Genomic DNA, 26,495 nt, shown 5'->3' on the forward strand with positions numbered 1-26,495 from the left:
AAACTGGACAACGCTGAAGAAACGGATAAACTCCTAGAAACATATAACCTTCCGAGACTGAATCAGAAACAAAGAAAATTTAAACAGACTGATTACTAACAATGAAATTGAATCAGTAATCAAAACATTCCCAACAAATAAAAGTCCAGGACCGGAGAGCTTCACAGGGGAATTCTACCAAGCATTTAAAGAAGAGTTGAATGGGCCTGCCTGGGTGGCTCTGTTGGTTAAGCGTCCAACTTCGGCTCAGGTCATGATCTCACAGTTCATGAGTTTGAGCCCCACATCGGGCTCTGTGCTGACAGCTCAGAGCCTAGAGTGGGCTTCAGACTCTGTGTTCCTCTCTCACTCTGCCCCTCCCTTGCTCACGCTCTGTTTCTCTCTCTCAAGAATAAACAAAACATAGAAAGAAAGAAAGAAAGAAAGAAAGAAAGAAAGAAAGAAAGAAAGAAAGAAAGTTAATACCTATTCTTCTCAAACAATTCCAAAAACATAGAAGAGAAAGAAAAGCTTTCAGGTTCATCCTATAAGGTCAGCATCATCCTGACACTAAAACCAGATAAAGACACTACAAAAAACAAAAACTACAGGCCAATATCTCTGATGAACACAGATGTAAGATCCTCAATAAAATATAAGCAAACCAAATCCAACAACACATTAAAAATATCCTTCGCCACAATCAAGTGGGATTTATTCCAGGGATACAAGAGTGGTTCAATGTTTTCAAATCAATCAACATGATGCATCACATTAACAAGAGAAAGGGTAAGAACCATATAATGATCTCAACAGATGCAAAATAAGTATTTAACAACCTACTCGTGACAAAAACCTCAAAAAGGAGGTTTAGAGTGAAGACACGCTAACATTAACAAAGGCCATATATGAAAAACCCACAGCTAACACCATACTCAATGGTGAAAAACTGAGACCTTTTCCTCTAAGATCAGGAACAAATCAAGGATGTCCACTCTCACCCCTTTTATTCAACATAGTACTGAAAGTTCTCACCACAGCAATCAGACAAGAAAAAGAAATAAAAGGCATCCAAATTGGTATGGAGGAAATAAAACTGTCACTATTTGCAGATGACAAGTTATTATATACAGGAAACCATACAGAGTCCACCTATAAACTACTGGAACTGGGAACACCTGGATAGTTCAGTCAGTTAAGCATCCAAATCTTGACTTTATCTTAGGTCATCATCTCATAGTTTGTGGGATCAAGCCCCACGTCAGGCTCCAAGCTCACAGAACAGAGCCTGCTTGGGATTCTCTCTCTCTGCCCCTCCCCTGCTTGCATGCTCTCTCTCTTTCTCAAAACAAATAAATTAACATTGAAAAAAAAAAATACTGGAACTGATAATGAATTCAGTCAAGGCACAAGATACAAAATTGATATACAGTAATCTGTTGCATTTCTATACACTAATAAGGAAATAGCAGAAACAGAAAACAATCCCATTTACAACTGCATCAACAAGAATAAAATACCTAGCAATAATAAACTTTACCATAGAAGTGAAAGATCTACACTCTAAAAATTATAACACACTGATGAAAGAAACTGAAGCTGATACAAATGAGAAGACAGACACAGACCAATGGCACAGGATAAGAAAGCCCGGAGATAAACCCATACTTATATGGTCAATTAATCTACAACAAAAGAGGCAAGAAGATAAAATGGGGGAAAGACAGTCTCTTCAACAAACGGGTACTGGTAAAACTGGAGAGCTACATGTAAAAGAATGAAACTAGACCACTTTCTTACACCATAAACAAAAATAAACTCAAAATGGATTAAAGACCTAAATCTAAGACCTAAAACTATAAAACTCCTAGAATAAAACACAGGCAGCAATTTCTTTGACCTCTGCCATAGAAACAATTTTCTAAATGTTTCCTCAGGCAAGGGAAACAAAAGCAAAAATTAACTATTGGAACTACACCAAAATAAAAAGCTTATGCACAGCAAAGAAAACCATCAAAAAAACAAAACAGCAACCTACTGAATGGAGAAGATATTTGCAAATAATATATCGAATAAAGGATTAATATCCAAAATATATAAAAAACTTATATACCTCAACCAAAAAAACCCCACAAATAATCCAATTAAAAATGGGCAGAAGAATAAATAGACAGTTTTCCAAAGAAGGCAAACAGATGACAACAGACACATGAGAAGATGCTCAACATCACTAATCATCAGGGAAATGCAAATCAAAACCATAATAAGCAGGGTCCCTCGGTGGCTCAGTTGATTAAGCATCCAACTCTTGATTTCGGCTCAGGTCATGATCTTATGTTTCATGAGTTCAAGTCCCACACTGGGCTCCGCACTGGCAGTATGGAGCCTGCCTGGGATTTTCTCTCTCTCTCTCCATCTCTCTCTGCTCCTCCCCATTTGCACATACACCCGCTCTCGCGATCTCTCAAAATAAGTAAACTTAAAAAAGAAACACACAGTAAGGTATCACTTTACATCCATGAGAATGGCTACAATCAAAAAGACAAGAAACAATAAGCGCTGGTGAGCATGCGGAGAAGAAGGAACCCTCACGCACTGTTGGTAGGAATGCAAACTGGTGCTGCCACTGTGGAAACCAGTATGGAGGTTCCTCAAAAAATTAAAAAATAGAAGTACCATATGATCCAGTAATTCTACTACTAGGTATTTACCCAAAGAAAATGAAAACACTAATTCAAAAAGATATATGCATGCCTGTTTATTGCAGCACTATCTGCAACAGCCAAGATACGGAAGCAACCCAAGTGTCCATCCACAGAAGAATGGATAAAGAAGATGTGGCATGTACATACACATATGTACGCACACACACACGCGCTGGAATATTACTCAGCCATAAAAAAGAGTGAGATTTCACCATCTGCAACATGGATGGATCTAGAGGATGTAATGCTAAGTGAAATAAGTCTGAGAAAGACAAATACCATGATTTCACTCATATGTGGAATTCAAGAAGCAAAACTGATGAACAAAGAAAAAAGAGACAAAAACAAAACAAAACAGACTCTTAAATACTGAGAACACCAGAGGGAAGATGGGTGAGGTTAAGGGTGAAACAGATAAAGGGGATTAAGAGTACCTTACATGATGAGTACTGAGTAATGTATAAACCTGCTGAATCATTATACACTTGAAACTAATATAACACTGTATGTTAATTATACTTCAAGTGAAAAAAAAGAGGGGCTCCTGGGTGTTTCAGTCGGTTAAGCATCCAACTTCGGCTCAGGTCATGATCTCACCATTCGTGGGTGTGAACGACGTGTCCAGCTCTGCACTGACAGCTCAAAGCCTGGAACCTGCTTCGGATTCTGCGACTCCCTCCCTGTCTCTCTCTCTCTCTCTCTCTCTCTCTCTCTCTCTGTGCTCCTCCCCAGCTTGTGTACACTCTTTCTCTCTCTCAAAAATAAACATTTCTTTTTAATTTTTTAATTAAAAAAAAAAAGGTAGAACATATCAGAAACAAGAATCATACCAATGGCATTCTGGTGGCATAAGTTTACTCAGTTCTTCAAGAGATTTTTCTGAACGATATTCCTATTTATAAAAAAAAAAATAGAACATAATATTAAGAGAAAACATTTATAAAGAAATACAAACACATATGTTCCTATGTACATGTTTCATGTTAGACTTAAGTAAATATTAATCTCATTTTTTAAAAACTTCCCCCAGTTCTTACCTTTTCCTTTACTTGCTTTTATATTCCTAACACATAAAAGCTTGTCCCTTACTAAATGTTAAATTATAGTGACCAAACAATTTTGATAATTAAATATTCCCAATTTTATATGTTAATATTCAATATAAAACCTAGGTCAGTTTATTTTTAAGAAAATGAACAATGCTCATTAGTGTGTCCAAAGAGTATATAATTTTCAGTCATTAAAAGTTAAGATCATTGAACCTCAGGATTAAGATAATTTTACTTTTAGTGTTTAATGACTAAGAAGTCAAAGACAATTAACTGCAAGCCACATCTGCTTTGAGGATTTAAACACATGCTAACTGCAGAGGTTTATGGAGTAAGGTTGCTTAGAAAGAACATCTGTTCCGTAAGAGTTAGTTGCGGCTGGCATTACTTTGACAGACACCTTTCCCATCACCCTGAATTATCCAAAAGGGAACATTCTCAGAAGCCCTTACTCTGTGATGCTCCAGCCTTCCTCTGTCCATATAATCAAAGCTGAGGGTCAGAGACATCCCTCCCCTCACCATACTATTTAGTCCACATTTCCAGGGGCAGTCTTGCTTTACCCAACATCACTGCTATTTTTGTCTCCTGTCTGCACTGAGCACACCAATCTTTTGATCTAAGTTTAAGAAGGGAGAAGGGGAGTGCTCTGAAACGACTGCAGTGCTAATACTAATCAAAACTTCACACCCATCACAAACTTTTTCAAGTAGAAAATACAAAGCTGTGTAAGAATAACTGAGGATTAAATCAGTATTCACCTAGACAAGAGGAACAAGTGTGAGTAACGTAAATCCATAAATATGGATTTATAAATTATAAGATACCCCCCAACCGTAACAAGGATATTAAGGAATTTGAAAGTTTACCCAAAAGTTCCACAGAAGGGTAGAAAACACCACGTCTAGATCCTAGTAATAAAGGACATAGAAGCTGCCCAATCTTTACCTTCCCTTTCAGACTTCTTAGGCTTTACTCATTACAACTACAGAGATACTTCTATATCAAAATGACCATTTAACACATCACCAAAAACCTGACAGCCATCTCTAATGAACACTTAAAAGTTATATTTTAAATTTATTGTAAGGTGGCATCAATGTGTGACTATATAAAACAATCAGCTATTTTCATGGCTATGAGGGTATACAATGGGGTGAGAAATGGAGATTTGAAAAAGACAGGGAAAAAGGAGTAAATATAAAAACATAAAAGTACTCTCCTAGAAAACATAAAAACACAAATACTAAATAAGATATAGCATTAACAATTTCAGATAGAGTTTCGTAGTTTTCTGACAAAGCATTATAATAAGTTCAACTGGCAACAAATAGGATATTTTTAGAGAGGGGTTTTAACTTCTGTTTACACAATATTTTGTTGGTTTCAAGGTACATTTGGGTAAAAGGCTCATATCTGTATAATGAAACTGGGATTTCATAAATGTTTTGGATTTTTTCTTGAGTTTTCCATCAAATGAACCTACCACCAAGATATTAGCAGTTTCTGCCACTGCATTCACAGTGTATATAACACACTATCTTTGTGGAAAATTCCACACTATGTTAAAATCGCAGTTTTGTGGGGTTTTTTGAGGTAGGCATTTTCTATGTGCCAACAGAACAACTTACTACAGTCTTCCTATACATAGTGATAATACCGTAGGAATCCTTCTGCAGAAAGTCACTCCATGTTTCTTAAGCGTTATTAAAGATGCAAAAGGTTCCAGTTACTGGTCAAGTGGCTGGTACCACCCATATGGCTGAATGAAGAGATGCCTTGAAGGACGACCAGCCTGGAATGACCTCTGCTAGACTAGCTCTACCTCCCCAAGGCAACTTTTATCTGTTCTAAGCAAGATGATTCCCTGGAAACAGAATCCCTGAAGGTCCACTGATGGAGCTACAAATTTGCTACAGATAATCTGATTCCAACTAACTTTTCTAAAGAGGATTACTGTAAAACTAAGAACTTACTAAATTAGAGATTGCCATAGGATGCCTGGATAATGATAGTAAATACCCAAGGAACTAACCGTACATAGGAAAATAACCACAATCACTTAAAATAGTCTGAAGATTCAAAACAACATGAACTTGAATATCATATATTACATTTTCCCTAAACTAGAATAATCCTTCTATTCTAATCCTTTAACTATGCTTTAAAACCTTTAATGAGTCTTGCCAACACTGTTCTAAAATATGAAGTTATCAGATATTAAACATAAAAGCCTACATTTTTATCTATGCCTACACTTACAATAAAAATCCTGACATCATCTCCACATTATTCATATTCATTTTTAAAAGGGGTTCTTCATCATGTTTTATTTACTATTTCAATGTCTATGCTGAATAGGAAGTTTGATCCAGATCAGAATGTTCTTTCTGTGGAGGAAATGAGGAATTTAACCCCTGGTCCAATTTTCTAATTGTAAAGAGTTTTTAAACCTGTTGCTAGATTTTATTTCTATTACTGTGCTCTTTGTTTCCATCTGTTTCAATTACCTTTAACTTCGTCAAATAAAAAGCTACATATTTTTTCATGCTACTATCTAAAACAAAGCAGTTAAGTTAGTCCCACAAATCTCCTTGGGGAGTTGACGGTTTCTGAAATCATTTCAAAAACAATAAATTGTTCTGCCCAATATTATCATCCCCCAATAACCACAGATTTTACCATAAGCCACCTTAGTTTTTTTTAAGCAATTAACTAAAATACCATTTTCATGTTGACAAAGTAGGCTGCCTACTTACCTGAACAAAGGCAACTGTAACGACGATAAGTATTGCCTAAACAAAACAAATAAAGCACCTTTTAAATGACACATTTTAAGTTCAGAAGTAACTGTTTATGGTGTTTTATTTTTCTAACTCTGTCCGCAGTCCCCAGATACCAGACTCTAAGCATGGAGATCAACTGGGGAAGAAATCACAACTTTGCCTTGGGGGAAAAGACTGATAGCTGACAGTGGCTTGCGTTCCCTAGGAAAGCTTCTCAAATTTTATCTCAAGATCCAGATACGCTCTTACAAACTGAAGGCCAGCTTTTGTTTATGTGGGTTATAATCTATTGACATTTACCATAATCAATACTTTCTCAACTGCTCAGTTTTAACTTCTCCTTATATCTAAAAAGTAATAAACCTATCACATGTTAACACATATAACATTTTTTATGAAAAAATACGCTTTTCCAAATTAAAAATTTTGTGAGAAAAGTGAAGTGTTTTCAATTTTTCTATCTTTAATGTCTGCCGTAATACAAAACTAGGGGCACGTGGGTGGCTCAGTTGGTTCAGCATCTGATTTCGGCTCAGGTCACGATCTCACGGTTGGTAAGTTCGAGCCCCGTGTAGAGCCTGGATTCTGTGTCTCCTTCTCTCTCTGCCCCTCCCCCGCTCTCACTCTATGTCTCTCTCTCTCTCAAAGATAAATAAACAACAATAATTTTTTTAAGGGTGCCTGGGTGGCTCAGTTGGTTAAGCGTCCAACTTCAGCTCAGGTCATGATCTCATGGTTCGTGGGTTTGAGTCCCGGTCTGGGCTCTGTGCTCATGGCTCAGAGCCTGGAGGCTGCTTTGGATTCTGTGTCTTCCTCTCTCTCTACCCCTCCCCCGCTCATACTCTGTCTTTCTCTGTCTCTCAAAAATAGATAAAACGTTAAATAAAAAAAATTTTTTTAATCTTAAAAAAATAATTTTTTAAAAAGGTAGACTCTCATATTTGCTTCTGCATTCAATCTATTATCATATGTTGATTAGGATGAAATATATGAAGAAAACCTAGGCTCATACAGATATTGCTGGAAAAGGAAGGAGTATTTTAAAAGCTTTTTCAGATGACTATAGATATTCCTCTTAGCTACTATACCATAATTAAACAAGTGTTAGTTACTTAGAAGTAATTTGCAATGTGGAATCTAAACTACTTCAGTGAACTTTTCATAGTCTATGATAGTAAAATCTATTGATCTATTTTGCATTTTGAAAGGATCTTTTATCACTGAAAATATTGTAACATCTTGCATTGGTCATTTACAAAATATTGATTCACTTGGTTATTCAAATCTTTAAGTGACGACATTTCATAATAGAAAAAAATCATATTCATTGAAATCACTACTGATCTCATTAGAATAATCTTAAATATCAGGAAGCTATCTAGCACATAGTAACTCATAAAAATTCTGCAGAATTCTATCACTTGAATGCTTGAATTTTATCACTGGCAATAAATGCTGTCAGTTATTTTCTTGAAGTGACAGGTTCGTTGCACTCACTCTCCTTAAAGTATGCCAGTTATCTAAGTTTTAATAACCACAGCTTGTCAGGGTGCCTGGGTGACTCAGTCGGTTAAACGTCCAACTCGGTTTAGGCTAAGGTCATGATCTTGTGGTTTTATGAGTTCGAGTCCCGCATGGGGCTCTGCACTAACAGTGCAGAGAGGGATTCTCTCTCTCCTCCTCCCCCACTGCCTGTCTCACTCTCAAAATAAATAAAAATAAAAACTTAAAAAATAACTATAGTTTGTCTATCATTCATTCTTTCTAATAAAAGTCTAGGTCAGCTCACCACAACTGCCCTTCTGACACAACCATTGTACTTCAACATACAGAAGTCCTTTATGCATATTTCCCATTCAATCACATAGAATATTCAAAAGGTATGTACTCAACTGTCAAGATTTAATGAAATTAATTTTTACTGCTTTATCAAAAACACTCCTAAGAGAAACAATGAAAGAAAGCGATGACTACGAGTATAGTTTGGTGCCATTATTTTAACTTGAGCCAACACTCTTAATAGTTTTACCTGCCACTGCTTTGCACCATTGATGCAAATATCCATAGCAAAAATGTTTTAGTATTATGAAAATAGTTTTGACCTTGCACGCTCCCTGAAAGGGTCTGAGAGACCCCTGGGAGTCCACAAACAAGAGTTTAAGAACTGCAGCTCTAGAGGCACCAGGGTGGCTCAGTCAGTTAAGCGCCCAACTCTTGATTTCAGCTCAGGTCATGATCTCATGGTTCATGGGATCGAGCCCTACACTGGGCTCTGTGCTGACACTGCAAAGCCTGCTTGGGATTCTCTCTCTCTCTCTCTCTCTCTCTCTCTCTCTCTCTCTCTGCCCCTCCCCTGCTCTCTCTCAAAATAGATAAATAAACATTAAAAAAAAAAAAAAAGAATTGCAGTTCTATATTAATTTCTACTGTGTTCTTAAGCACAAACAGGTTGGCTTTAATCAATGCTTGTACTTGTTATAAATTTTTATACTACCATAAAACAGGACAAGAAAAAAAAAGAAGAGGAAACTTTCAATGAAAGCTAAAAGAGCTTAGCCAGAAAGAATAAAATCTTACATAGTAAATATAGTGTTCATGTTAAGTAATATTTTTAATTTCATAATCATCAGGCTTTAGTTCACAATTAGTCAAAACATTCTCAATTAGAAAGTAAAATAAATTGAAATTTTAACCAGAAAATTATTATAAGATATTTCATATCTATAAAATCAGAAGGTTGTTAAATAATTCTCATGCATGCCCATCACAGACCTTGAATATTATCTGAGATTGTTGCAACGAAAAGCAGAATTTGGATATTAACAAAAAATCCTGAAGTAACATTAAATCATTTCTCAATTCATTTTCCAAAATAAAAGCCAATCCTAATTTAAATGATTATCCAGTAGTTTAAAAATATACATATTTTTTCTTACCACAGTGATACTGACAGCATCATCAAACTGATGCATTAAAACACTGATGACTGCAGAAGCCAGAAGCAGCATAATAAGGGGATTTTTAAACTGAAAGTGAAAACAAACAGCAATTCAACAGTTTTGTATGAACGGCAGTCGTATTCCATCACAACAAAAGCTTAAAAAATAAACTACTGAGGCATGATTAGAAAATTACGGAGTCTACATCTGAATGAGATTTTATGTCTCTTCAATTAACAAAAAAAGTATTTACTTATTTAAAAGTCACCACTTGGTAACAGTTCCTTTTCAGAAGAAAATTAAATATCAATACTTAAAACTAAGAATTTACCAATTCCTTATAGTACACACATATTTTTAGCATATTATTTTAATAAATATAGCTGGTTTGAATTCTACCAAGGCTAAAATAAGTGAAAAATGATTTTGAAGATAAAGATTTAAGTTAACACTGAGTAGGAACACCTAAATTATGAGACTCAAACATTCCTATACTTAGTAAATTAGCATAGATCACAATTCGGTGGTTGACCCACAATGCCACAGGAATAACCCCTTGGTCAGTTAAAAGCAGACAATTAAAATCCACTCCACGGAAGCTTAAGATTTTCCCAGTGCTGGTTTTCCTGATATCTATCTAGAAGGGCCAACAGTATCTAAAGAAACAGAACCACATGGACCCAACCAGGCAGCATTTAAATGACCAAGCACCAGAGCCACCCTAAAAATGTCAAGAGCTTCTGGCAACAGAAAAAGCTTCTGTTGCCAGACGCTCTTCCCCTGATAAAGTGGTGCCAATCACTAATCAAAGTTGCAGAGTAACTAGGCTACAAAGAATTCATCCCACTGGAGAGCCCAAGCCCCTGATACCACAGCTCTGAGATTACATGCCATCACCTCCCACTACCTATATGGCTCCATTCCCTGGCACAGTGGTTCCAACCCTGCTGCACATCAGAATCATGTGAAGAACTTCTACCAAATGCCCAGGTTCACACCAGGCAAATTAAATCAGAATCTCTGGGCATAGGGCCCAGACTTCAGCTTTTTTTAAGCACTCCCAAATGGCCATATTACTTTTAAAAATATTAGCATTCCTTATAATAAAACAAGCATAAAGTAGACATCTGTGAAGGCAACTACTCTTCATAGTATCACTTCCATGTTATATGTCCCTCGGTTCTTAAAGGTTTGCACATTAAAAATTATAGAAATTCCAACTTAACAACAAACCCTAACAAAAAAATGTAGGTAAAAGACCTTTGTAAAAATTATTTCCTTTTTCCAAAAAAAAAAAAAAAAAAAAAAAAAAAAAAAATCGCAAAAGTGAACAACTACACTGACAAAAATACGTGTAAATTACACAGCAGAGGCACAAATTAAAAAAAACCTCACCTGAGAAATATACTTCTTCCATAGTGGCTCATCTTCACTGATATCAAACTCATTCCAGCCATGGAAGGCTCGCCTATGACTTACTTCACATTTGTTTAGACCATTCTGAAGATCAGCCTATTAGATTTTACACATACAAGTTACTGAAAATGTTAGCAGAGGACAAAAAAGAAACACAAATGTACATATTGTACGTTCACATTTATAAGAACTTCTACAACAGTCAAAACTAATCTGTTGTAACAGAAAGCATTATCGGTGATTGCTTGGGGCCAAAAACAAAATCTACTTAGAAAGATTAACTGCTGAGGGACCTGAAGGAACTTCTAGGAGTGATGACAGTGTTCCATATCTTAATTCTGGTGGTGATTACGTTTGCCAAAATGCAAACTGTTCATTTAATATGGATACATTGTATTTCATGCAAATTACACCTTGATGAAAAAAAAATTTTATTGAAGTCAAGTAACATACAATATTATATTAGCACTTTAAAAAATTCTATAAGCAACAAGGCAAAGTTTAGTAAACAAACTTACGATTCTCTCTGGGAAAAGGGGAATAACAAAAACCAGCCGCAAAACTTAGAGAAAGTGAAATATATATACATTTTAATGAACTTCCTTTGCTTTATTCTATTTTCTAAAATTAGTTTCTTCAAAAAAACATTCAAAGGACCATAATTGCCTTTCTTGTTCTCTGAGCCTAACAAAACCCGCAGGCTGGTATTACTTTTTGCTCCTGGACTGTATAATTATTTCAAACAGATAATTTGTGGTTCCTAAATTACTGAAAATAATTATGTTCTATGAACACCACCTACATTCTTCAGTCACTGTGCTATTGTGATTTATAAGAAGTATATACGCATCTGGTCATTCAGAAGACCAAAACATATTTCTGAGTTGTATCTGGTCTTCCTCCAGGGTTGCTGACTCTCAGCTCCTAAAACCCTAGGAATTTCCTGCAATGATGGCAATAAAGGTGTCTTCTGTTAGGTTAATGAAGGTCACTTTTGAACCCCACCTAAGAGCAGTAGCTGGTAGCTAAGAAGACAAACCATGTGACTAGAAAGTTAGAACTTTCAGTCCTAGAACCCCCACCACCATCCTCCCTCACCTCTGGGGAAGAGAGATAAGATGGAGGTTGAATCAGCCAAGGGTGAATGACTTAGCCAATCATGACTAAAAAATGAAGCCTCCATGAAAGCCCCAAAGGGCTGGGTTTGGGGAGCTTCCAGACTGATGAACACATGGAGACTGGGGTGAGTGACACACCTGTAGAGGGCATGGAAGTTCCAGGCTCTTTCTCCATACCAGACCTACATATGTCTTCATCTTGCTCTTGATTTCTATCCTTTATCATATCCCTTTAATAAACTGGTAAACCTAAGTGTTTCCCTGAGCTCTGTGAACCACTCTAGCAAATTAAATGAACCTAAGGAAGAACCTCTAATTTGAAGTGGGTAGGTCAGGATCATAGATAACAGCCTGGGGTCTGTGACTGACTTCTGAAGTCAGGAATGAGAGTGTTCTAGGGCTGAACTCAACCTATGGAATCTGATGTTATTTCTGGGTAGTAGATATTGTCAGAACAGAGCTGAATTCTTCAGTGTCCAAAAATTGTTTCGTGTTATGTGTGGGAGAACCTGCCCTCAACCCCCCAGCCACCATGTTGGAACTGGGTCTGTGAACCTTAGAAGAGTCACTGTCTCTCATGATTTATTATAGCTATCATTAAGGAACAAAATTACTTTCATCCCTAAAATAATCAGTTTCTCTGGCCAAAAGCTTTATAATAGAGTTTAATAATGGAGTCTTGCAACACTTAAAAATATTTAAAATACATGGTTTTAAAACAGTATAAATACAACCACCCTGGAAAAAAATGGATATCCCATGTTTTTAATGCCATCATTTAAATACATGAATTATGAAGGAAAAATTTTAAAAAACTGCTTTTTAAAACTAGGAAAAGATTAAATTAAATAAGCAGTTAAGGTTTACTTGCAGTTCTTATCATGTACATGGCTTTTACTTAACTTCAGAAAATACCTATTAAAAAAAATGATAAACTCCTAACTCTACTTATGCTAACAATTGATTATTTTATAATCCAACTAATCCTTACACAGCACTAATAGTTCCTGGCAATGCTAATGACCTAAAGTTGCACTGTCCAATCAGGTACTAGCTACATGCAGCCATTTAAATTTTAATGAATGAAAATTAAATAAAATTAAATTCAGTCCCTTATCTAAATATCCACACTTCCAGTACTCAGTAATCATGTTTCACTATTGACTACTGTTCGAACAGTGTAGAACATAAAAGCCCATGTTTTTTATGGGCTTTACTTCATCACAGAAAATTTACTTCATCACAGAAAATTCTATTGGGCAGCAATAGAGTTATCCATAGAGTCTAAGCAACTGATTTTACTATCTACTCCCTTCCTCCCACCAAGTACTTACTTGGAGAATGCTTGCAACTTCACTGACTGGTAATTCACTTGCTTTTTTTGATGTCAATACAGGAATCATTGTCTCATTTTCAGCATTAGGAATTTTTTGAAAACGTGCAACCTAGCAAAGAAAACAAAGGCAAAATATTTGAATATACAAAAAAAATTCAAATGCAGTCTAGAATAAATGAAAATCTAAACGTTCACAGAAACTTAGTTTCCAGTTATAAAACATTTTCAGAATAATAAGTATATAGTTCTAAGAAGATAATTTTATATTAACCATGTGCTATTTTTCCAGAGAGCACATTTCAAAAATTAAGCCACCAGTGCCAGCTAGAACACAAAATCATTTTCACATTAAATAAAAAAGATGCTATTTTTATACCAATGTAATGAGTAAAAAGTAAAACAGATGTCCCGTCTCGCAGATCCTAATAATTACATGTAGTCATAATCCTCTAAACTCATTATGTTTAACAGCAAAGAATGAGAACAGCTAAGCTTTCTCCATTTTAACTACTCCTGTTAGGGTGCCCGTTTCTTAACTGTCCAGAAAAACACCTATCTACTCTACATAAGCACCAAGACAGCAAGTCAGATTTAAAAATCTATTCCCAAACTAGGAGAAAAACAAAGAAAAGAGACCAGACAAGCAGAGGATGCACAGTTTAGTGAAGGGGCTGTAAACAAGCAGAGATGGTGGTAACCAGGGTACCTACTTCATGCAGCTTCATAAGCAAGTATCTAGAGAAAAGTTTTTATTTAACACACTTCCAGAAATAAATCTCCAATCCAGACTTGTCTTGGGTCCTAAGCTGACAGATTCTTAATAGACAAAAAGTTTTGAATAAGTAGGAGAAAGTAAGACAAAAGTGAAACTTTAGTGAAGAAAACTTTTCAGTTGCTATACTTCCACTGATTAGAATACTGAAAGTGAAGTGATCATCTTACTGCCAAGACACAAGTCTTTAAGCTTTCAGATGGAATGTCTTCAACCTTGGATAATCAACATTTTTAGGATAAAAATATTCCCCCCAAATTTTTTTGACACAACACTTCTTTAAGACAACAAATGACACTGATCAAAAAAGAAAATTTTAAATTTCTATTATTTTAAGATAATAATAACAGAGTGCTGTGTGCTGTCATTATAGAATCTTTACACTTACTCCAAAAATTAGTAAATAGCTGTGGAAAAAGTATTCACTCAGTGTAACTGAGTTCTGGAACAATCAAATACATGTTTTCTAATTTCACTTATTAAAAGGCACTGCTGAATGTTTAAGTACTTTAAAGCAAGAAGCAGAAGTATTTTTCTACTTTTCATGGTAAGATATTAGTGACTAAAAATTCTGAGGAAATTGGGAGACAGATTACCTTACTTTCATACAAAACAAAGCCTTGAAATTATTTAAAGCATATTTTTACATAATTAAGAAAGCTTAAACCTTAGAGAAAAAAACTGGAAATTTCTTAAAAGTTCCAAACGTTTCAGAACCACTGAATAGCCAAACCTATAAAACAAAGTGGGACAAGGGAAAGATTTAATTGAATCTTCTTAAAGCAATGAGAACTATAACAGTGTGATGCGGTTATTTATCTTGTGAGATGTTAAAGCAAAATTAAGAAGGATCAAGTATATTTACATTATCTGTGATGTCAACGAGACTAGTATCTTTTATTTCTAAGATTCCTGTACCTCAGTTTCTTCATATATAAAATACGGATGATACTGCCTAAAGTTGTGTCAAGATTACATCCATTAATAAAGGACTTGACCCAATAGTAATAAGTGCTGAAATAGCTATTTTTCTCCAAAAAGTATTTAATACTTACATATATATTCAATAGTACAATTAGCTTAATCCAGAACTAAATTACCAATCGTGGCAAATAAAAGTTAGATTTGCAATAATTTTTCTATTAAAATACACTTTTCTGTCACTGATATCTTAGAAATTGCCATCTCAAGTACCCAACATGTGGTACAAGAGCTCTTCTCATAAAATCTTTTTAAAGTAATCCTTTGGTAGTTGTTACATAAGACAGGGTCTATGTTGGAATATACTCTACATAAAATCCCTCAGGAGCATTCTGTGGGCCCAAAAGAGTTGACAAATCTCAACAGAAGAAAGTGAGTTTCACTTAATAATGAGTAAGACACTGAAGGGACATGATAATAACTCTTTAAATATATGAAGGGCTGGTTGCCATGTGAAAGAGGGAAACACCAAAACCAAAAGGTAAGTTTACAGCCAACCAACTTCTGGAGGTAGAATGAAGAGCACTGGATGTGTTCTGGCAAAGCCATGTGATAAGACAGATTTCACTGAAAGAATATAGGAAATAGGAGGCTATAGCACAAAATTCTTGGCCAAAAGCAGAAATCTCATCTATATTTATGCTTACTGGATTCTATGTCAACCTACAATTATGGATATTATTGAATTTTAATCCTATTTTCTTTTAAGCAAATGTTATATTTAGTAGTTCAAATGGATTATTACTTCTATGGCTTATAAGAATACTTTGTTTATTCACTTACTCTTTCAACACTGCATTTATTGAGAATCTGACTCTGTGGTAGGCCCTTAGTATTAACAATGAGCAAAAACATCCTGAAGGGGAGGAGAGAGGACAAAGGGGACAAATGTTATCAAAGAATACCACAAATAAATGGAAAACGGCAAATGACTGCTATTATGAAGGAGAAGTCATCCAGGGGCATGAGAGCTCACACAGAGATTGCAATCGGGACAGGGAAGTTTTCACGAGGAAGTGATGCTTATAGAACTGAAAGACAAGAAGCTGCCTAAGGGAAGGAGTGGAAGAGCAGAGGGAAAAGAATGTGCAAGTTCCCAGGAAAGGGGGGTGAGCATGGCAAAATGAAGTACTAAAGAACGAGTACTAAAAGAAGACCAGCATTTATTCATTTACTCATTCAGTCTTTAAACATCTAATCAATGGTCCTGTATGTGCCACGCATTGTTGCCAATAATGGGGACACAAAACAGACCAAAAATGTAAGAACTCCAGCCTCATGAAGCTACATACCAATTGGAAGCAAAAGACTACAAATAATGAATTAAACAATAAATGCTCCAGAAGGATAAGGGAGGAGTTGCTTCATTGTATACAGGGGGGGAGGGGAGGACCTCTCTAGTAAGGTGACCTTTGGGCACAGAGACCTGAAAAAAAAAAAAAAAAAAAAGCAAAGGAACTATTATCTCTAGCTAGAAATGTCCAGGAGGTAGATGGGTATGAGCACATACAGGAGAGGTCCAGGTTGAAGATACCAATGTGGGTAAGTCATGAGCACATAAATGGTATTAAAACTGAGAATAAACCACACTGGCACAGAAGAAAGGGAAGAGGTCTGTGGGCTGACCCTAGGGCATTATCTCAACATAGTGATCAGAGATGAGAATAACCAAGAAAAGAGACAAAGAAGAACCAAGCAGTGAGGTAAAAAGGGAACCACAAGAGAAGTCAAGTGAAACAAGTATTTCAAAGTGGGTGTTAATGGCTGGACTGAATGTCACTGAAAAGTGAAGGTGAGGACTGACAACTGACCACTGAAGTTGGCAACATAGAGATAAATAAAGAGAGTGGTTTCAGTGGAGTAGTGATGCACAAAAATCAGACAGGAGTGGGTTCAGAGAAAACAGCAGGAGAGAAGGTGAAGACAGCCAAGTATAGATAATCCTTCCCAGTTCTGCTGTAAAAAGAAGCAGCGAAATGGGATTATCGTAGCCAGAATGGAGTATAGGTTCCAAGAGTTGGGGCTTTTTTTAAAATGGGAGAAATGTTTGCATGTTTGTATTTTGATCAGAATTATCTGACAGAAGAAAAACTAGTAATGCAGAAGTGACATGGGACAACTGATAAAGTGATGCTCTAAATGAGCTCTCATTGACTAAATGAGAGGGGATGGAATCTGACATATTTGTAGGAGGACTGGTCTTAGATAAAGGAATAGACCAGTTCATCCACAGTTACAGATGAGAAGGCAGAGTAACATGGGAAGGATGCACACATGTTGGCAGCTGCAGTGGAAGGAACATATGGAAATATTCTAAGAACTATCTGGATTAAAAAAATCAGGACATATAAAGCAAAAATAGGCTATAGAAGTAGGTGGGGATCCTACAGTGCCTCATGGGTCATATTATGGAATTTCTGTCTTAATCCTAAGAGGAAAAGGAAGACTTTGCACTGTAGTCTTAAAAATTGATAAATAAATAAAATAAATAATAAATAAATAAATAAAATACACAGCTGGGAGGAAAAGACACACACACACACACACACACACACACACACACACAGAATATAAGTGGTGAAAATATACCAGTTTGGACACTATTACATACATCTAAATAAGAGATAAACGTAGCTTGGACATGGGTGGTGGGGTACAAGAACAGATGTAGAGGTAAAATTAACAGTACATGATGATGAACTAGATACATACATTGAAAAATTACACTAGATTCCTAGCTTGTTTACATACTAAATAGTAATGCTATTCACATGGTAAAGAATATTAGAACATTCTTTGTAACAAATGGTGCTGTGACAACTGGATATGCACACAAAAAAGTACTATATAAAGCTGGACCCCTCCCTCACACAATATATGGAGATTAACTCAAAATGGATCAAAGACCTAAATGTGAGGGCTTGAACTATTAAACTCTTAGAATAAAACATGGGCTTAAATCTTGACCAAGGTTTCCTAGACAGGACACCAAAAGCACAAGAAACAAAAAAAGACTGAACATCATCAAAATTTAAAACTTTTGTGCTGCAAAGGACACCATCAAGAAAGTGTAAAAGACAACCCATACTATGAGAGAAAATATTTGCAAATATATTACAATTCAGTAATAAGAAGACATAACTCAACTTTAAAATGAGTAAAAGATCTGAATATATATTTCCACAAAGGAGATATACAAATGATCAATAAGCACACGAGAAGATCTTCAATCATTAGTCATGAGGAAAATACACATCAAAACCATAATGAGATACCACTTCACATCTACTAGGATGCCTAAAATCAAAAAGACAACAAGGGGCACCTGGATGACTCAGTTAGTCAGGCATCCGACTCTTGATTTCAGCTCAGGTCGTGATCTCATAGTCTGTGAGTTCAAGCCCCACATTAGGCTCCAAACTGACAGTGGGGAGCCTGCTTGGGATTTTCTCTCTCCCCCTCTCTCCCTCTCCCTCTCCCTCTGCCCCTTCCCTGCTTGTGCGACCGCACGCGCCCACACACACTCTCTCTCTTAAAACAAATAAACTTAAAAAAAGAGAGAGAGAGAGAGAAAGAATAACAAGGGTTGAAAAGCAGAGAGAGAAACTGGAACCTTTATATCCTGCTGGTGCAACTGTTAAAAGGTGCAGGTACTATGGTAAAGTTTGGCAGCTATTATAGATATATGGATATGCAGATATGGATATATAGATATACAGATATATAGATATGTATTATGCTATTATACACACATGGCATTTTAGCTGGCTAAATGAGGACTGTTTTCAACTTAAAACAATCTTTGAGTGATTTAATAATGCTTCGATTTTGAGAACTATAAAATACAAGCAAGATCACATAAGTTTAGTTGAAGGTAAATCATCTTAAGATGCAATGTTACTTCCTTCATGTGTTATTACAAAAGTTCATTGTCTGTGGTCCCAGGTTTCAAATATTAGGTATTATCTGTTTACCTCTTACCTGACCCTGAAGATATCCTGGGCTTAGCTATATCTTAATCTCCTCATAATAGCTTTACATTGTTTCAAATAATGGCATTTATTAGGTCTAAACCTTGGATTATTTAACTCATGCAACCAATAAGCATTTCCTAAATAGACCACACATACAACCACAGTCCACAGTTTATACCTTGCAGGGATGAATAATTCAGCTGGACAGTCAAGTCATACCAGAACACACCTATAAGAGTTGCCATACATTAGTCAAACCATCAGAATGCAAGTAAGTAAGTCAAAAAATTCATGAAGGGAAGACTGTTACAGCCCTCAGTATTCTGGGAAAACTTCCCTGAACTAAGCCATTAAAAATGGATAGCAGGGAATGGCTAACACCTGCCAAGGAAACAGTCTAAAAAAGAGACGAACACTGGTAAATGGAAGAACAGTAGAAATCTAATTTGTATGTGACTCGCCCAATCTGGCTAGAATAAAGTAAGTGTTTTACTATGCACTTCTACTTCCATTAAATGACCCAGATCTAGCCAGATATTAAAACAAGCTATACAGTTTTTAATTGAGTGCATTTAAAAACTGCAGAAACTTACATTTTTAGGACGTATCAAATAATTCAGTTAAATACAGACCCTTATGCATCAGGACCCATCACAGACCAACCGTACCCAAATTTGCATTTTAACAAGAGTCCCAGGTGAATCACTCATATATTTTGAGTTTAAGCATGTTATAGATCAGTTCCCAAATCTGATACATATCAGAATTATATGGGGATTGCTATGGATCGAATTGCCCCCACCCCAAATACATATGTTGAAGTCCTAACCCCCAATTTAACAGTATTTAGATATGGAGCCTTTGTGAGGTAATTAGGTCATGAAGGTGCAGCCCCTCATGATGGCATCAGTGCCCTTACAAGAGACATCAGACAGCACTGCATGTACATGTCTCCTCTCCCCTTCTCCCTCTCTTCCTTCCTCCCCAGCCTTTAGAACTGTGAGAAATAAATGTCTGTTACCTAAGACACCAAGTCTACGACATTCTGTTATAACAGCCAAAGTAGACTAAGACAAAGGGGTTTTTTGTTTGTTTTTTTTGTTTTTGTTTTTTCATTTTAATCCAAGTGTCTAGACACCATCCCTAAAGAGTGTGAATCATTAAGTCTGGGGTGGAGCAAAAACATTTATTTTTAAAAGCTCCCCAGGGGCTGCCTGGGTGGCTCAGTCAGTTAAGCTGCTGACTTCAGCTCAGGTCATGATCTCGACATTCATCAGCTTGAATCCTATGTCAGGCTCTATGCTGACAGCTCAGAGCCTGGAGCCTGCTTCGGATTCTGTGTCTCCCTTTCTCTCTGCCCCTCCCCTGCTCATGCTGTGTCTCTCTCAAAAATAAGGAAACAGAGGAGGAGGAGGAGGAGAACAACAACTACTACTAGTAAAAGGGGCATCTGGGTGGCTCAGTTGGTTAAGTGTTCAAATCTCGATTTCACCTCAGGTCATGACCTCAGTCAAAGTTTGTGAGATTGAGCCCCTGCACTGGCCTCTGCGCTGCTAAGACGACACAGAGACTGCTGAGATTTTCTCTCCCTCTCTGCCCATCCCCACTCATCCTCTCTCTCTCTTTCAAAATAAACTTTAAAAAAAAAGAAGAAGAAGAAATAGTGAATTTTCAAAAGGTGACCAAATGACTCCAAGTTTCTTTAATTGATCTTTTGGTTGAGAACAAGGCTGCTGGTACTTTTCTTCAACACTGTATATATAAGTCCACTTATATCCACATTTAACATGCTCAGCTGGATGGGGTGATAGTATAGTGCAGCAGACATCAAACCAAACATCGCCTTCTGAGCTGGAAAAACAGGATAGGTCCCAGACCCCATTCCCACTTCAGACACAACAGCTTTCCTTTTATGTATTATATGCTTTGGCTTCAGAAAAAAAAAAGAAGTTAGTATTTAAACAAAGAGCTTTACAGCTTTAAAAGGGGGGAAGGGGAGACTTAAACACTCCAGGACTGTGGTTTTCAATCTTACTAGTTAGCATCAGAATCACCCGGATGACTTGTTAAATCACAGGTTACTGAGCCCTAACCTCAGAGGTCCCAAATTAGCAGGTATGAGGTGGGTCCCAGAAAATTCATTCCTAACAAGTTCTCAAGGAATGTTGATGCTGCTAGTTCAAGTCACACTTGGAGAACCACTGCTCTAGTCAAGGTCAGACCTGACTAGATCCTAATTTATAATCACAACTCTATGTCCTAATAGCTGTGTGACCCAGGACAAATTACGTAACTCTCTGCATGTTTTTCCTCAGTGGAAAACTGGGATAATACCAATTTGATTTCAACAAGGGAAAAAAAAACTTATAGAAGTGTGTGCACAGTACCTAGTATATGATGGATATTCAATGCTGGTTCTGTTCCCCTAAGATAATTATACTAATCATATAATTATGCATTTGCCTCACCCCTGCTTCACAAGGGTATAACACGGTTTCTGTCATCTTGGTATCCTCTGCAAAGTTCTTAATATCCAACACTAAAAGTACTATTAGAAAAAAAAAAATCCTGGGATTTGTCTCAATGGACAAAAGAATAGTCCTGTTATCCTGAGATATACCCATGTCTTCTTTTTTTTTTTTTTTAAGTTTATTTATTTGAGACAGAGAGAGAGACTGAGTTGGGGAGGAGCAGAGAGAGGGAGAGAGAGAATCGCAAGCAGGCTTCAAGCTGTCAGTATGGAGTCAGATGCAGGGCTCAAACCCACGAACCAGGAGATCACGACCCAAGTCAAAACCAAGAGTCAGGAGATTAATCAACTGAGCCACCCAGGGGCCCCTTTATGCCTTTTAAATGACCTTTCATTCAAAGAACAAAAATATGGCAGAACTGATTAGAAAAAGAATTTAATCATCCATGAATTCATCTTCTACAAGCACTAGTCAAGTCCATGTGTTTCACCTTTGAAAGTGTTGAGTTTAAAGTTTCCAAACTCCAGGGGCACCTGGGTGGTTCAGTTGGTTAGGCATCTGACTTAGGCTCAAGTCATAATCTCGTGGTTTGTGAGTTTTGAGTTCCGCCTCAGGTTCCTCGCTGCCAATGTGGAACCTGCTTGGAATTCTTTCTCCTCCCCTCTCCTACCCTCCCCTGCTCAAGCTCACGCTCTCTATCTCTCTAAAAATAAATTAAAAATTTTTTTAAAAAGTTTCCAATCTCCAGACGTTGAATTTTATTGGCAAATGTAGCAGCCATGCAAGCAGGAAAAGCCAACCTGTCCCTGGATGAAGCATTTCAAGGATCAGACGGCTGGTGTGCAGCAGCCCTATCAACAAAGAAATGTTGGCATGGGAAGGAAAAGGCACTGAAAACACATTCTTATAAAATATTTCATTACCAGAGGAGCAGGTTTAAGAAAACTTGAAATACAAAGTGAAAAGTGCATATTGAACTAACATATCTAGGATCACATACATAAGTAGTCAGAAACCTCCACAAATGCCTCCCCTAATATGCAAGTTCCTACTTTTTACACCAACTATATCTGACAAAGTCACCAGCTCAGTCTTATCATCTAAAAGGCAAGATGGAATATGATCATTTTCAAACTTTAGTTTTCAGAATCAGCTGGGAATGAAATGATTAGGAATACAAGTATTCTCAGGGCACACGGGTGGCTCACTAAGTGTCCAACTCTTGATTTTGGCTCAGGTCATGATCTCATGGTTTGTGAAATCGAACCCCATATCAGGCTCTGCACTGACAGTGTGGAGCCGGCTTGGAATTCTCTCTCTCCTTCTCTTTGCCTCTCCTTCTCTATCTCAAAACAAATAAATAAAAACATTAAAAAAATTTTTTTTTAAAGTACAAGTACTCTCATCACTTTTATTCAACATAATACTGGAAGCTTGAGCTGCAGCCATCAGACAAGATAAAGAAATAAACGGCATCCAAATTGGTAGAAGAAAAACCTTCACTATCAGATGTCATACTATAGACAGAAAACCCTACAGACTCCACCAAACCACTAATAAAACTGATAAAATGAATTCAGTACAGTTGCAGGATACAAAATTAATATAAAGAAATCTGTTACTTCTATACACAAATAATGATATAGCAGAAAGAAAAATTAAAAAAATAATCCCATTTATAAATCCACACAAAGAATAAAATACCTAGGAATAAACTTAACCAAGGAGGTAAAATACGTATAACTCTGAAAATTATAAGACACTGATGAAAGAAATCAATGATACAAATACTAAGACATTCCATGCTCATAGATTGGAAGAACCAATATTGTTAAAATGTCCATACTACCCAAAGCAATCTACAGATTTAATGAAATCCCTATCAAAATACCAACAGCATTCTTCATAGGACTAGAACAAATAAAACTAAAATTTGTATGAAACCACAAAAGACCCCTGTCAAAGCAATCCTGAAAAGAAAAACAAAACTGGAAGTATCCAGATTTCAAGACACACTACAAAGCTGCAGTAATCAAAACTGTATGGTACTGGCACAAACAGAGATACAGAGATCAATGGAACAAAATAGGGAGTCTAGAAATAAACTCATGCTTAAATGGTCAATTAATCTACAACAAAGGAAGCAAGAAGATAAAATGGGGAAAAGATAGTTTCTTCAACAAACAGTGTTGGGAAAATTAGACAGTGGTAGGCAAAAGAATAAAAACTGGACCACTTTCTTACACCATACACAAACATAAACTCAAAATGGATTAAGGACCTCTGGACCTAAAACCATAAAATTCCTAGAAGAAAACCTGGCAATAATTTCTTTGACACTGGCCACAGAAACATTTTTCTAGATATGTCTTCTCAGGCAAGGGAAACAAAAGCAATAATTAACCACTGGAACTACACCAAAATAAAAAGCTTGTGTACAGCAAAGGAAACCATCAAAAAAACAAAACAGCAACCTACTGAATGAAAGAAGATATCTGCAAATGATATACCCAAAAAGGGGTTAATATCCAAAATGTACAAAGAACTTCTACAACTCGACACCAAAATAAACCCAAGTAATCCAATTAAAATGGGCAGAGGACATGAACATACATTTTCAAAGAAGACACACAAATGGCCAACAGACACATGAAAAGATACACTAATCAACTGGGGAAATGCAAATAAAAACTACAATATCACTTTACATTCTTGGTTAAAAGCAAAAAGATAAATAACAAGTGTTGGTGAGGATATGGAGAAGAAGGAACCCTCATTCACTGCTAGGGGGAATGCAAACCGGTACAGCCACTGTGGAGAACAGTATGGAGGTTCCTCAAAAAATTAAAAGTAGAATTACCCTATGATCCAGTAATTCCACTACTAGGTATTTACCCAAAGAAAACAAAAACACTAATAATTTGAAAAGATATATGCACCCCTATCTTTACTGCAGCATTATTTAGAACAGCCAAGATACGAAGGCAACCCAAAATGTCCATCCATAGATGAATAAATAAAGAAGATGTAGTACAGACATACAAAAGAATATTAACCATGGAAAAGAATGAGGGGCATCTGGGTAGCTCAATGGGTTAAGCATCCAACTCTTTTTTTGTAAATTTTTTTTAACATTTTATTTTTTGAGAGACAGAGCGCGAGCAGAGGAAGAGCAGAGAGGGAGACAGAGAATCCAAAGCAGGCTCCAGACTCTGAGCTGTCAGCACAGACCCTGATGTGGGGCTCAAACCCATGAACGTGAGGTCATGGCCTGAGCCAAAGTCAGACACTCAACTGACTGAGCCACCCAGGTGCTCTAAGCATCCAACTTCCTGAATTCGGCTCAGGTCATAATCTCACTGTGAGATAGAACCCCGCATCAGGCTTCATGACGACAGCACGGAACCTGCTTGGGATTCTCTCTCTCTCTCTCTCTCTCTCTCTCTCTCTCTCTGCCTCTCTCCCAGTCATGTGTACACGTGTGCATGCTCATTCGCACTCTCTCTCTCTCACTCTCTCTCTCAATAAATAAATGAACTTTGGGGCACCTGCGTGGCTCAGTTGGTTGAGTGTCCAACTTTGACTCAGGTCACAATCTCACAATTCATGAATTCAAGCCCTGCAACGAACTCTGTACTGACAGCTCGGAGCCTGGAGTCCACTTTGGATTCTGTGTCTCCCTCTCTCTCTGTCCCTCCCAGCTCATGCTCTCCCTCAAAAACAAAGAAACAAATAAACAAAAACTTTTAAAAACATGAGACCTTGCCATTTGTAATAACATGGATGGGCCTAGAGGATATAATAAGTGAAATAAGCCAGACAAAGAAAGACAAATACCATATGATTTCACTCATATATGAAATTTAAGAAACAAAACGAACAAACAAAAATAGAGACAAGCAAAAAAACAACACAAAAACAAAACAAAACAAAACCCAAACTCTTAAATACAGATATTAAACTGATGGTTGCCAGGGGGGAGATGGGTAGGGGAATGGGTAAAATAGATAAAGGAGATTAAAAGTACACTTACCCTAATGACCACTGAGTACAATGTACAGAATTGTTGAATTATTATATTATACACCTAAAATATAACAGTATGTTAATTATACTTCAAAAAAGAAAAAAAAAAAAAAAAGAAGAAGAAAGAACACGGGTACTATACAGGTCTCAGCAAAAAAGCTAAAGCTGAATATGACCAGTGGTAACCAGATCTAGAGCAATGGTTCTCAACCCAGACTGCACATTTATGTGAACTGCACATTAAAACCACCTGGGGAACTTTCAAAAATTCCTACAGCTGGAACTCCAGACCAATTAAATCAGAGTCCATAGGAACGGTGGGTCCCAAAGATGTGGAGATCCCAGGAATAGGTCTTTTTTAAAAATCTCCCAAAATGACAATGTACAGGTAGTGCTCTTAACCTACCCATAAATTAAACAGGAAATACAGGAGATAGAGGAACATATTAAATTACTTCAAAAGAAGGTACTCAGCAAATTCCAGGCTGTGGGAAATTGTACAGGACAAACAACCTGCTTTTATCAATAAGTTACAAGGAAAAGAGGGGATTAAGATATTTAAGAGAAATGTTAACCAATTATTACAGTGTTTGGGCCTTATTTCAATCTTGATTCGATTAAATAAACTGTTTTGCTTTGTTTTGTTTTAATCAATCCAGGCTCACAGTTGCTTTTAACTATTGTCTCTAAGAGTCTTCTTAAATCTGGAACAATTCCTTAGTTTTTTGTCTTTCATGACCCTGACACTTTGGAAGATTAGAAGCAGGTTATTTTGTAGCATATCCCTACCCTAGAAATTACAATTTGAGATTGCCTGATTTTCCTAATTAGAGTCAGGTGACACATTTTGGGGGGAGGGAAAACACCACAGAACACTACATCCTTCTCAAAACATATCAAGAGGCATATGATGTTTGCTATTGACTGAACTGTCTCCCCAAAT

General features: G+C 36.6%; 1 protein-coding gene across 2 annotated transcripts in view; it reads right to left on the bottom strand.

The window, feature by feature from the left end:
* The window catches only part of ATP2C1 (ATPase secretory pathway Ca2+ transporting 1), a 169,658-nt gene that overhangs the window by 78,824 nt on the left and 64,339 nt on the right, over positions 1-26,495 (bottom strand). For both annotated transcript variants that reach the window (XM_042998262.1, XM_007087382.3), the window contains exons 2-6: positions 13,327-13,437; positions 10,854-10,970; positions 9,456-9,545; positions 6,493-6,528; positions 3,515-3,576 (exon numbers count right to left, since the gene is read on the bottom strand). In XM_042998262.1, coding sequence (XP_042854196.1) covers positions 3,515-3,576; positions 6,493-6,528; positions 9,456-9,545; positions 10,854-10,970; positions 13,327-13,437 — 416 coding nt within the window. The remainder of the gene's footprint in view (positions 1-3,514; positions 3,577-6,492; positions 6,529-9,455; positions 9,546-10,853; positions 10,971-13,326; positions 13,438-26,495) is intronic.

Source organism: Panthera tigris, chromosome C2 (assembly GCF_018350195.1).
Source record: "Panthera tigris isolate Pti1 chromosome C2, P.tigris_Pti1_mat1.1, whole genome shotgun sequence".
NCBI classification, from domain to species: domain Eukaryota; kingdom Metazoa; phylum Chordata; class Mammalia; order Carnivora; family Felidae; genus Panthera; species Panthera tigris.